Raw genomic sequence first — 14,476 nt, forward strand, 5'->3', positions numbered from 1 at the left:
CTCAGGGGGCCAAAGAGCCAGATGTGGCTCGTGAGTCGCAGTTTGCCAACCACGGTCATAACATATACGAAGTCTGAATTCTAATGCAAGAGCTAATTTATTTTAATGGCCTTAAGAAAATCAATAAATCTTTCTGTGGCTCAGTTTACATTCAACTAAATGGCAAAATGCTCCTTTATACTTTCTAGAATGTAGATCACAAAACTACCAGTGAATGATGCATTTATATGTGGTATCTTTTTTAATTCTTATATGAGCAATAAAACTTTCTTATAATTAGTAAAATCACAAGGAATTATAACAATACTAGAGGCCTGGTGCACGAAATTCATGCACAGGGGGTGAGGGGTGGAAAGGGTCCCCTCAGCCCAGTCTGCATCCTCTCCAATCTGGAACTCCTTGGGGGATGTCCAACTGCCATTTATTTCTTGTGGGATCGGGCCTAAGCCAGCAGTCAGACATCCCTCTCACAATCTAGGACTGGTGGCTCCTAACTGCTCTTCCTGCCTGCCTGCCTGACTGATTGCTCCTAACTTGCTTCTTGACCGCCCCCTAACTGCTCCCTTGCTGGCCTGATTGAAACCTAACTGCTCCCCTGCCAGCCCAATCACCCCTAACTGTCCTCCCATGCCTGCCTGTTTCCAACTCCCCTCCCCTGCAAACCTGGTCGCCCCCAACTGCCCTTGCCTGCTGGCCATCTTGTGGCAGCCATCTTGCGATGATATCACATGAGGGAGCGAGGGCCACCTAAGCTTTTATTAGTATAGATCACATATGTCAAACACAAGGCCCGCGGGCCAAATCCGTCCCGCCAGGCCTTGCCATGTGGCCCGCACCGCGCTGTCAACACTGCACTCCGCTGCGTTTCCATCACAATGACAGTTTATGACTGTTCAGTAAACCATTCGGCCCGCGATTTAGGCTGGATTTTAGATTTTGGCCCCTTCTCTGATTGAGTTCGACACCCCTAGAGATAGTCAGACAGAACAAATTGCCATATATTTTGTCTTGTAAAATATCCATATTCCATAAAATGCTGTGGGTAAAATGAACAAATGTAAATAAAAAATACATTTACCATACATACAGAAACTATTAGATGGAACAAATGGTGACTTAATTGTAAAGTGAAATAATTTAATATAATAAGTTCAGAAATCAACATTGGTTTATTCAATCTATAAATTCTTATGTAAAACTCTTAATGTTCCTGATAGATAAAGCAATCCTGTATCCACATGGATTATTTATATAGTATTCTTAATTCCTATCTACTCTTTCAAGTTCAAACCTACCATTCAAGGCTTCACTAAATTCTTCTTCCATGAAGCTTTCTTCCTTACAGCTATGAGTGATCATTTTTCCCATTGAATACATACAGCATTTGTAGTAAACGGTACTCGTCTGTAATGATGTTGTGAATTGTCCTTTCTAATCCAATTCCTTAGTAGTGCTTTGTTCTCGCCCCATTTATGGGGTGTAGTCACCTCTGTCAGTTCCTTCTCTAATGCTGTGCCCCACCTTCTTAGTTGTATTAAGTCTAACCATTTACAACTATTAGTACATTGGTGCCAGTTACTTAATTCACCCTAGTGTCATCTTTTTTGAACTTGAGTGAGAAGGGTAACAGGCCTTCTCACAATTCTGATGGAAGACTGCACATAAATGCATTCTTACACACACAATATAGGTGTAATTAAGAGCTAAGAGAGGCCCTGAACAGCTGTTAACCTGAACAACAGGTTATCCTGTTACCAAAAGTGTTTCTAACTGTATGGTTACTATTTTTCTGCCCGTATCAGTGCTTATAAGGCTTTAAGCTTTAAAAACAGGCACTTCACAAATCCTAGTAATTTTATTCGGGTGGGAATATCTCTAGTCTCAAGAATTAATTTGGTAAACAGATTAAATTAAAGCTATTAATATTATCCAATGCATTTTTTAAAAAAATTTCAGATACAAAGCAAAAGTTAATGAAATATTTGGGAAATGCTGGGCATACTTAATCAAAACAGTATAATTCTATTTAAAAACGCAATGAGAAAGACTAAGAGTCAAAATCCATTAAAATTACATGGTCTTATTCTAAAACTAGAGAGCTTTATAAGTTAACTAGAAGCTCTATGCACGAAATCATGCACCAATGGGGTCCCTCGACCTGGACTGTGGGATCAGGCCGAAACTGGCTGTCCTACATCCCCCAAGGGGCCCTGGATTGCAAGAGGGTACAGGCCAGGCTGAGGGAAGCCACCAGTGCACAATCAGGACCGAGGAGGGATGTGAGAGATTGGCCAGCCACAGAGCAACAGTGGGAGGGCTCCAGGGCATGTCAGGCCCATCTCACTCAGTCCCAATCAGCCAGATCCCAGAAGCAAGCTAACCTACCGCTGGAGCATCTGCCTCTTGATGGTCAGTGCACATCATAGCGACTGGTCAACCAGTAGACTGTATGCCCCCATGATGTTAAAACATGTCATAGCAAGTGGATAAGCAGCCTTAGTATATCATTAACATATTATACTTTGATTGGTTGAATGGATAACCAGACACTTAGCATATTAGGCTTATATTATATAGGATTATCTTATAATTGTTATCTATAAACAATGTGCTCCAAAGGGAAGTAGAGCTTTGAATAATTGGAATTACCAATGAGATTGATAAAATTGTGATTAAACTGAAACAATTTTGGAAATAGCCAAATTCTTAGAAGGTTAAAATGATTTTCTAATAGGATGGGATAAATGATTAGATTAATGAGGTCTCTAAGTTATTATTGATGGACTACTCATTAAGAGATGATGGAATATTCAGACAGGAAAAAAAAACAAACCCAAAAACCCACAAATACACATCATTATCATCATCCAAAAGAGAAACTAAATGAAGATGTTCTTGTGCTAATTGTTAAACTGCAGATAAAAGTACGGTAATACCCATTTTAGTAGTAGTAAGGTTTTATTTTTCCCCAAGCTCCTTATAAAGAGCTTTAAAGAAACAGGTGAGCTTTTATACACAATAAATATTTAATAAAATTCATTAGAAAAATATTGGTATTCATCTAGTCACTTGTTATTTTTATAAAATCTGTTTTCTATTCCTTTACTAGGACAAAGGACAAATTCTCATTAATTTCTATATCAAAGACAGTAATTGTCCCATTAGAAAGGTGTGTTGACAAGCAGACCTGTGTTCACATGTGTTGAATTACAAATATTTAGTGTTGGCCAACTAAGTAGTAAGACAAAGATTTAGGACTCAACTTCTGGTCAACAAGTATAGCTTATTACTAAACTACCTGGCACTAATATATTCTATGGGTGTATTTTTATTTATTTATTTAAAATGGATCTGCATTGTTTGAAAGTATTACAGAAGTTCTCTTCTTTCCCCCATTGACTTTCTTACCCTGCTCCCAACCTTCAGGCTTTCACTGCACTACTGCCTATGTCCAAGGGTTATGTATATGCTTTGCCCTCATTATTATACTTTCCCACAAAAGATATCTATTACTTCCACTAACACATTTGATATGGATCAGCTTCAATCAGTTATATATATCCAATACCTTTTATATATCTTATTAATTACCCAGACATCCAGCCGCCAATCTATAAGTATTCACTGAACTCCACTGAATTCCCCTCTTTTGGGCACTAGGGAAAGTAGTAGTTAACAAGATAAGCAAAATCCCTCCTTTTGTGAAATCTAGTGATAAAACACACACACACACACACACACACACACACACACACACTAAGTAAATGAGATATTCAGACAGAGGTAAGTATGATGAAGAAAAAGTTTTGTGATGTTATGTAGAGTGACAGATGCTAATTTACATTGGGCTCCAGGGAAGTCCTAAGGTGACATTGACAGAAGTAACTGAGGCTTGACAGTAAAACAGCAGTACATGTGAAGTTGTGTAATAACCTTTGTGAATGTCCTAAGATTTCAGAGAAGAAAAAGATGCATATAAAATTGAAGATTCACAGAGAATGGGGAGCAGGGTATTTTAACCCAAGTCTTACAAGCTTATTAAGAATGGATTACATGCTGAAACCGGTTTGGCTCAGTGGTAGAGCGTCGGTCTGCGGACTGAAAGGTCCCAGGTTCGATTCCGGTCAAGGGCACGTCCATTGGTTGCAGGCACATCCCAGGTAGGGGGTGTGCAAGAGGCAGCTGGTCAATGTTTCTCTCTCATCAACGTTTCTAGCTCTCTATCTCTCTCCCTTCCTCTCTGTAAAAAAAATTAATTAAATTAAATTAAATTAAATTAAATTAAATTAAAAGAATGGATTTCATAGAAGATAGTCAAGTGATAAAGGAAGGAAGGAGAGAGCAAAATAATTAAAGAAAGAAAAATCTGCCCTTACAAATCACACAGTTACCCAACTTTTCACTCCTGCAAATGGACCGTGTATAATACAAACTTACATTTCAGCCATTCCACTCTTCTGTTTTATTTACTCACTTTAGTTCAATTAAATAAAAATGTACATCATTCTTTTACCTGAAAAATGCTATACTTTATGTAATGTTGGATATAGATAAGATGTCTTTTTTTGAAGGAATTTATTGAGATAGTTTCAGCATCTTCATAGAAGTATCAGAAGTGATTAAAACATTGCTATATAACAACAATAAAAAGGAAGTGCAGAATAAAAGCAGGATTGCAATGAAGAAATTTAAAGAATATAACATAGGAAAGAGTCAAGTAACTTGTTATATAAAATTTAATATTATTCACATATAATAGTTTGTATATAACAATATATATGGCACCCACCTCGAACATGTGTTACATATTTTTCAAGCAAATATTTACATTGGTATTATTCAACTCTAAATATATTTCTAAGCAGGTTTAGCAATTGGAAAGTAACATTATTATTATTATTAAAAGTCAATGTGGTGTGGACTGTGCTTCTCAGTGGTTTAGCATTGACCCAGGAACCAGGAAGTCATGGGTTCAATTCTGAGTCAGGGCACATAACTGGGCTAAATCCCCAATAGGGGGCATAGAATAGGCAGCAGATAGATGCTGTTTCTCACTCATTGATTCTTCTATCTCTCTATCCCTTCCCCTTCCTCTCTCTCTAAAATTCAATAAAAACATATTAAATATTTTTCTTTAAAAAAAAGTCAATGTGCTATCTCTGAAATAATTGTGCAAAGCCTTTAAAGATGTACTAAATTAACATTTTTAAATATTAAGTAGTATATGTAAAGAAAGCATGCACTGGAAAAATAAAAATACAATCCCATATAATAATCCTATATAACAAAAGGCTAATATGCAAACTGACCAAAGAGTGAAAAGATTGGTTGCTATGACACACACTGACCACCACGGGGCAGACGTTCAGTGCAGAAGCTGCCCCCCAGTGGTCAGTGAGCTCCCACAGGGGGAGCCTTTCCTGCTTCTGCAGCAGCACTAGGTATGTCCTACTGATGGCTCCCAGGCTGACAGACAGCCCCACCCGAGTGCCCAAATTTCGTAAACCAGGCCTCTGGTATACTATAATTGAACACTATTAGTAAAATTTCCTATTATAACAAAAATTCTATCATAATTTAAGAATATTTGATTAACACCTTAATAGTTCACTAAATTATGATTTTTACTTTAAATATCCAGTTGTAATAATGCAGCATTCTTAACAACTTGGTCAATATACATATTCTTCCAGAACAGGTTGAGGAATCACATATTTGATATGTGCTTCAACTAATAAGCACTAAAATTTAAAACAAAGTTTGAGCATTAATAACCCAAATTTTAATTAAATATATTTTTATTCATTGTGCATTTTCATTTCCATATTCTTGCATTTTCTAAGATCTAAGCAGCTCATAATTTGCCATTTTAATAAGATCTTATAAATGCATTTAATATTCAAGATCTGATTTGTTGTCAGTCCTAATTAAAGTAAACAAAGCTTCACAATGAATGAATTTAATTACCTTGAAACTAGTATGTCTAAGAGGAAAAGCAAACGAGTGCAATCTAATCTCAGCAAGTATATTTATGATCATAAGCTCTGTCAATAGCAAAGTGCACCAACTGTTCATATATCTGACTTCCAAGAGATACATGAATGCTAATCAGTTCATTAGAGGCTTCTAGGTTGTGATATTTAGCAACAGGATATAGTAGCTTTCATGTCCATGGAGTATAATTGTACTCAGAATAAAAAACTGTTTCCAACAAAGCATCATCCTTCCTATTTTTCTGATTTCCTGCTAGTATTTTTTATGAGTTGCATACTTTTTAAGAAGGAGACATCATTCAGCTTCTTGTATCACATGAATACAAGTACTAATAGGTCCAGAGATCACCTGCTAAGCATGACTCTGCTACACAGGCTCTCAGCTCAGGAATTCATCCTAAGTTACATGTCCTAGAAACCCAACTTGCATAATTAGTACACTCACAATGGATTACCAGAGACTCTATACAAGCAAAAACTTTTCTAAAACGCTTTCTATCAGTAAAGAACAATAATAAATACTTCCATTAATAGGACTTAATGATTACAATAAACTGGCACATATGACTATTTTAACATGATAGAAATGATTGAGAAAAAAAACCAAGAATGGTAAAATTAATAAAACTGTGCTATAAAAAAATTTACAAATTAATTTTGAAAACCATATGTTGCCAAATGAGAAGGAACTGCAAAATATACTTTTGATAAATATATTTCATTTTTAGTTTTAAAAAAATAACCATATCTAGTAGAGTGATAATAATGCCCTGTCTTATAAAAATAAAGAAACTGGATAGGTAGGAAAGATAGGAAAGAAAATAAATACATTAGTCAGAACTGATTGTTGCTGAGTGGATTTTTATGATATTTCTCCAAAGATACTGTAGAGATAGCTAAAATTGAACTAATTCACGATTAAGCTGAAAGTATATACAAAAAAATCTATGACAAGCCAAATAATAATTTTGTGATATGCCAAGTCTCAGGAGAGATATTAGAAAGAGGAAAAGTAGTTATTTTATTTCAAGTAACTCAGCTTAAAATAAATATTAGGAGTGTGTATTTATAAGAACTCATTTTAAAAATGGGTTATCCTTTCATGTATAATTCTGAAGTCCATATGGAATTTTAATAATGCATAGTAGCAATACTTTATTATAACACAAAAGATATCAGTCTCTAATTTTACAGAATGGTTTGCAAAGCAACTCAACATTAGTTTCAGGAAATAAAGTTTATTACTTCAATTACTCATTAGAGATTAAGCCACCAAGTTAGCAAAATCAAAGATAATTGAATTCAAAAGAAACCTTATGTTAAGCAGAACACAAGCCTCATGCTACTGATTTTCTATAAGTATGTATACACACATATATGTCAATTTTATTTTAGGTTTGGAGAATATCTGCGCAAATAGTGATTGTGACAAACTCAATTTTGATTATTGAACTATGTAGTATTTCTAAAGAAAATAGAAAATTTCTGGAACACAAGTTAAATTTTAGCATAGGACGAGCCTTGAAATTAAGCTGATTACTCACACCAGTTTATGCTCTTTATCCTGAAACATTTCAAAATATCAAAATCACATCATGTTAGATTCAAAATTCCTCAATTCGAGTTTTCATATCCTTTTAATCTACCATGAACTTCAAAAGGAAAATGGATATTTGGAAGGGATAAGGTGAGAAAAAATATTGTTCAAGTTGATAAGAAGGGGAAAAATGGAAATCAATAAAATACATTTCAGTATTGTTCAGATAAACACTTTGATAGATTTCCCTGCAAGAAGGTAAAGATTAAGTCTTTATGTGGTACTACAGAATGATCTCTGGTTATACAAATGTACTTCAAATGTTAAAATAATTTGTAATTCTATTTGACTAGTAATTTATTTAGATATCAAAAGGATATGGACATCTTTGTCACAAACTTATCATGCACGTCCTCAGGAGGGGGAAAGGTTTCCAAATCTCTCTCAATCTGTTGAAGCTGCCTTCCCATCTGCTTCAGATTCTTTTCCAGCATTTCTACAGAGACTGAAAGAGAGTATATTAAATGCCTTAAAAGGACAAAATTATAATATATAAAAGGTAAAACACTCTAAAAACAAAATATTTGTGAAAAACCTTACAATAAAGTAAAAAATTTATTATAATAAAGGGAAGGTAAAAATCAGTAAACTTGTTAAAACTTTCAATTTTTAAATCCTGGAATAAAGTAAATTTATTAAAGTGTCTTTAAGACATTAGATAAAATTTATAGCAAACCACATGAACAAACGGTATTTAGAAAATGTGTTTAAAATTAAAGTTCTTAAGATTAAAAATGGTAGCAGAGAAAGTGGATGCTGCACAAACATGCTCTCAGGAACAAGCTATAATTACAACTGAAATACGGAAAGTTTTCAGGAATAATCAACAAAAAACTCACAGGAGAGAACCCTGATACCCTGGGGCTGAAGGTGGAGAAGGCATACAGACTGATACGAGAGGGAGAGGCATGAAAGGGCAGGCTGGACACTCACAGAATTGAAGTCCTGGAGAAATATATCAGCTTTTGGGGGAGAGTACCACGCACAACTCTGGAATCTAATACCCACACTGGGCTCCCTAGCAGAGAGCACAAAATCTGAGGAGGGTACCCAAATAGCATCTATCTGTAAAAAGAGTGGGGTGAGTTTGCAAGGAAGTGGCAGCTGAAAGTTTGTGCATTACCTTGAAGGGCCAATGCATAAAAATCCCCTGTGGAGCCACCCACCTTGTGCCTCTGGCAGAGGGAGGTGCAGCGGACTAGAGAAGTGAGAGCAGAGCCCAGGACTGGAGACTCCGAGAATAGAGCTCAGAAGGAAGATATTCCAAGTTTCCTGGGCCAGCAGCACAGAACAACTTTCACACATAGACATTTGCCTTGCCTGGGGGGAAGACAGTCAACACACCCTATTGGAAAACATCTTACCTTGAGGCCACTTAAGATTTAAAAGTAACAATCAGCCTATAGGCAGAAGCAATTGCCTCATCCCTTTGAAAAAACTCTCCCCACACCTGAGGATGACTGCCTGGTGCAATTCAAGTCAGAATCCTATAGTCTGTAAGCAGAGGCATCTCTGGCGGCCCTGAGTCTTGGTCTTATCCAATTAGTCAGAAACAGCCTTTAATACTGTCCTGCACTAGATAGAGATTGAGAGGTGTAGAGAATCTACCTAAAACATAGTCACAAACTCAAACAGACAACCATAATGAGAAGACAAAGAAACAACCCCCAAATAAAAGAACTAGAGAATTCTCCAGAAGAAGACATAAATGAAGCAGAGCTAAGAAATTTATCTGAAACAGAGTTCAGAGTAATGAATTATGTAAAAATGGTAAAAATGCTCTCAACACTATGAAAAAAGATATAATAACTATGAAAAAAGAACAGTCTGAGATAAAGAATGACAAAACACAAATAAAGAACACACTGGGAAGAATACACAGCAGAGGAGGGGAAGATGAAGGGTGAGTCATATTAAATGCCTTAAAAGGACAAAATTATAATATATAAAAGGTAAAACACTTTAGAAACAAAATATTTATGAAAAAGGTACACAGTTTTCATATCCTTTTGATCTACCATGAACTTCAAAAGGAAAATGGACATGTGGAAGGGACAAGGTGAGAAAAATATTATTCAAGTTGATAAGAGAGGGGAAAAATGGAATAAGAAGACAGACTTGAAAATATCACTCAATCAAAGAACCAAAAATTTTTTTTAATTAAAATTTTAAAAAAGTATACACACACACACACACACGCACACACACACACACAAACACACTTCTAGAGGACTTTAATGGAGAGATTGACAACAATATAATCACAGCTACTAACTTCACTGGACAGATCTTCCAGACAAAACTTAACAAAGAAACAGAGACTCTAAAGGACACACTGGATCAGATGGATTGCATAGAAACTGTAGAACATTTTACCCCAACGCAGTAGAATATATATTCTTCTCAAGTGTACATGGATCATTCACAAAGACAGACCATATGTTAGAACACAAAACAAGTATCTACAAGTTTAAGAAGATTGAAATCATATCAAGCATCTTCGCAGATGCTTGAGAATGGAATATAATTAGAAATCAACTACAGTAAAAACAACAAAAAACATTCAAACATATGGAGGCTAAATAACATATTATTAAACAATGAATGGGTTACCAAAGAGATCCAGAAAGAAATAAAAAAAAAAAACTTCCTGGATACAAATGAAAATGAACATACAACAACCCAAAATCTCTGGGACACAGCAAAAGCAGCCCTAAGAGGGAAGTTCATAGCACTCAATATGTAGGCATGGTTGATTAAATCATTGTTCGTTACTGATTAAGCTCAATCTCCACCTCCTCTCTCCCCTCCCTGAAGATCAGAGAGTGGACTGATAATTCTAACCTTTAAACCACATGGTTGGTATCTCTGACCAACAGCACCCCCAACCCTCCAATTCTGAAACATCCCGGTTACCCCTCCCCACCATCTGTAGGTGAATTATCTCATTGCATAGAAAATAGACTATTGCTTAAGAAACTTCAAAGGTTTTAAGAGCTCTATGTCAGAAACCAGGAAAAAGCCCAAATATTTTTTATTATACCACATGGATGGAGAAGTGCCTGGTCAGAGGGCAGAACTCCAGTAGCTATGATGAGGCGTAAGAGAAGTACATTTCTGATTCATGAGTGGTCATCCTCAGTGCGGTCAAAGGCCTGGGCTGCCCTCTGAGGAGGCCAGCTACTTGTAACTGAACACGAAGCCATTCCAGTGAGTGAGCGCTTCTCAGAGGGCTGAGAGAAGACAGGCTTAAGGTTCACATGAAAGGCTTCTTAGATGATCTTTTGAGCCTTTCCAACTCCTTGGTAGCCTGTGGGTCAGCAACTATGTCCTATCATTGTGATTTTAAGCACCTTTTTAATGACCCCAGTTTCAACATCAGTGAAATGGGGAGAATCCCACCTTATGTTTTTTTACCTCACAGATATTTCATAAAAGATCATATGTTATAACATAGGATGAAGAATTTTTTTTAATGGAGTATACTATGCAGTGCTACTCTTATTCTTAGAACAGTAAGTAATGAAGAGATTAACAATTGAAGTCATTAATATTACAATCAAAGTGAAAGTAAATCACCATCATCATGCAGGGAAAACAGTGCTATGGAAGTCAGGCCAAAAAGAAAAGTTGCTAATTTCAAGGGTAAAATATTAGTAATGTCTGCGGCATATTCAAACATTTAAGGTTAACATCATAAAAAGTAAGCCACCTGAAAGAAATGGTTCTTTGGCTACTCTACAGATGAAAACCCCACGAAGCTATGACTCACGCTTCATCAGCAGTCTCCAAGCACATTACCTGCACATTATAGTTAAGAGGACTTAAGCACAATTGATCAATTTTTCACTGGTGGTTTTTAAATAAAGACCAAAGGACAATTGGAAGAGAGAAAGGCAAGTGCAAATTCTAGGCTAATCTATCTACATAACAGAGTAACATGCTAACTGACTGTCAATTACCATGACAATCACCAGCCAATTAGGAATATGCAAATTAACCCAACAATTATGGCCAGTTATTCTGCATACGTGGGCAGGGTGGGACACCTGTGTCATCACCATGGCAATGAGGCAGGCATTCTGCACCACCCCAGCCACTCCTGGCCTCTGGGTAGCATGGGGAGGAGGAAAGGCAGATCTTTCCCCTCCAGGCTGGAGCAGAAAGGCGGCTCTGGGCCAGAGGGGAAAGGCGGTGCCAGCAGCCAGGGAAAGGAAGGCCCATTCTTGCATAAATCTTCCTGCATCAGGCCCCTAGTATATATTTAAAACTGAATGTAAGAACAACTGAACAACCAGTCGCTATTGCGTGTACTGATCATCAGGAGGCATGTGCAAAACATGGCAGGCGTTAGTCATGGCAGGATGGTGGAGCAGGTAAGCAGAGACACCAGAACAAGGTGGAGTGCCAGTCACTGTCATCAGAGCAATGAATTTTCATTTTTTAATGAAAATTCATTGCTCTCGCACACAGTGGTCCTGCCTGGCATTCACACTTGCTATTGTCACTGGCTCCACTTGCACCTGCAGTTGGCACCCCGTGCTGGCCCCGATCACTTGGCATTGTCAGTGAGTGCGAGTGGTGGCTGCCAGTCCTGATCACCCCTCAGGGCTTCCCCACAAGCCCCTGCTCCTGATGGGTGATGAGGGCTGGCAGCAATAGCCCCGCTTGCACCCACTGACTGTACCACAGCCATCAATCACACTCATTGCAGGCCCAGCTCACACCCACTGCTGATGCAGGCCCCAATCGCTCCGATCGGACAATGGGTGTGAGCAGGACTGGTACCATCAGGGCGTGGCAGCAGGAGGGGCTGCCAGCAGACAAGGGACCCAGTGTCGTAGCAGGAGGTGTCCTGGAGGATGGGCCTAGATCTGCCCCTGTTCCCATTGTAGCCTCAAAGCAAAAATTTGTGCACTGGGCCACTAGTAAAATATAATCTACTGCTTTCTCCAAAGATCCACATTCACTCATTGAATATGAACATGCATGAAACAACATGGGTATATAACACATGCAAAACTTTTCAATGAACCCAGCACTGATGAAAATTATTATATCTGTAAATAACAGCATATTTAGGTGTTGCTTAGGGCAGAAGGGGTGGACAATGAAGGTTCGCTATTACTAAGAATGGTAAGTTTACCTCTTTTATTATTACTAATTATCTATATCTTGGATCTGTAAAATATTTCATATTATATCTTATCATGCAGTTTTCATATATTTGGAAACACACATTGTAAAATTGATAAAATGTGTGCATGTACACCTGAAATTATGAAGCATCAAGATAAATAATTTCATAAATATTTTGATTTAATGCATCTGATCAATATTGTTATATATTTTCATGTATATACTAGAGGCCAAGTGCATGAATTCATGCATGGGTGAGGTCCCTCTGGGTGGCCTGTAGGGATCAGGCCAAAACCCACAGGTCCAATGCCGCCTGCAGTTCCTACCTGCTGCTCCCGCTCATCCCAGCCCCACTGTGCCTGCTGTGGGCTCGAACCCAATCACACCCAATCAGGAGAGGCTCGTGCTGCCACAGCAGTGCTTGCCAACAATGAGCCCTGCATCTGGTGACCTCCCAAGGGAAGTTGCCTGCAGGAACAAGCCAGGAAGGGACCCCCAGAAGGCTCCAGGGTATGTCCAGACCATCTCACTCAGTCCCCGATCCTAGCAATAAGCTAACTTACTGGTTGGAGCATCTACCCCCAAGTGGTTAATGGTTGACCAGTTATTATATCATGTCATAGTGACTGGTCAACCATTGACTGTCTGACACCTGGTAGTCAGTGCACATCATAGCGAGCTGTTGAGCAACTTTAGCATATCATTAGCATATTATGCTTTGATTGGCTGTTTGGTTGTTCTGCCATTTGGTCTATTTGCATATTACCCTTTTATTATATAGGATTCTAGTAACTTTTCTCTGCAGAAATTTAAATAAAACAATTTACATTAAATAATTTAAAAAAAACATAATATAGTTTTTAGGGTCATGTAATGGGTAATACTAAAGAATATTTCAGTATTTCCTTAATGTTTTTCCTTTTTTCAGCAATGATATTACTAGAGTTAACTCCTTTATACATCTTCAAACATAATTTAACCACATTTTTCACATGTGTCATGTTCTTTGAGGTCAGTGACTATATTTTTTATATTGGAATCTGAACTACGACAGTGAGTTTTAAATTGTATCCAATCAGAGAAATGTTTACTGGTGTCTGTACACGACCTGTGCATGAATTTTTATCTTTCAACTTTGTCACTTTTTTTTGTCTAAGAAATTAATCTGGGTTTTTACTCCTTTTCATGATTTAGAAGTAACAAAACATAGTCATCATCAAACAGAGTTAGATTATTTTAAGGCAATTTCAACTTTTGCATTGCACTAGGTTAATGCTCAGACAGAGGTGATATCTCTGTCACCTCACACATCTGTGTCTCTCCCTAACACATTGCCCTTCTTTAATCATCACACCTCAGTAGAAAGAACCTTGGATTCTTTTTCCTATGCTAGAAACCTACTAGTCTTGAACCTTCTTTCTCCTTTACAGGATCCTTAGATCCAAACGATCATGACACCCCTGGCATTTTACTTGACAATATTAATTTAAATACATCCCTTTCCTGCTTAAAACCATCCAGTAAACTGTTTACATTGACAATATGGCTTGGCTCAAATCCAGATACAGCCCAGTTTACTTCCAAAACAGTATTCTGCTTGTGCATTCCCTACCTCGTTCCTCTTCATCCATTCTGTAAAGGAAGCTGGAAATAATGTCTATTGGCCTTGTCCACTCTGCCAGAGTCACTTGAATTCATACTTTATAGCAATAGTCAAACACTATAGCCACCCCTTGGTGAGCTGCTC

At 37.5% G+C, this 14,476-nt stretch overlaps 1 protein-coding gene across 4 annotated transcripts in view; it reads right to left on the bottom strand.

The window, feature by feature from the left end:
• Positions 1-14,476, bottom strand: part of DIAPH3 (diaphanous related formin 3) — a 473,874-nt gene that overhangs the window by 160,883 nt on the left and 298,515 nt on the right. For all 4 annotated transcript variants that reach the window (XM_045588685.1, XM_045588684.1, XM_045588687.1 and 1 more), the window contains one exon: positions 7,911-8,035. In XM_045588685.1, the coding sequence (XP_045444641.1) occupies positions 7,911-8,035 (125 nt within the window). The remainder of the gene's footprint in view (positions 1-7,910; positions 8,036-14,476) is intronic.

This window comes from Pipistrellus kuhlii, unplaced genomic scaffold (genome assembly GCF_014108245.1).
Source record: "Pipistrellus kuhlii isolate mPipKuh1 unplaced genomic scaffold, mPipKuh1.p scaffold_m20_p_3, whole genome shotgun sequence".
Lineage (NCBI taxonomy): Eukaryota > Metazoa > Chordata > Mammalia > Chiroptera > Vespertilionidae > Pipistrellus > Pipistrellus kuhlii.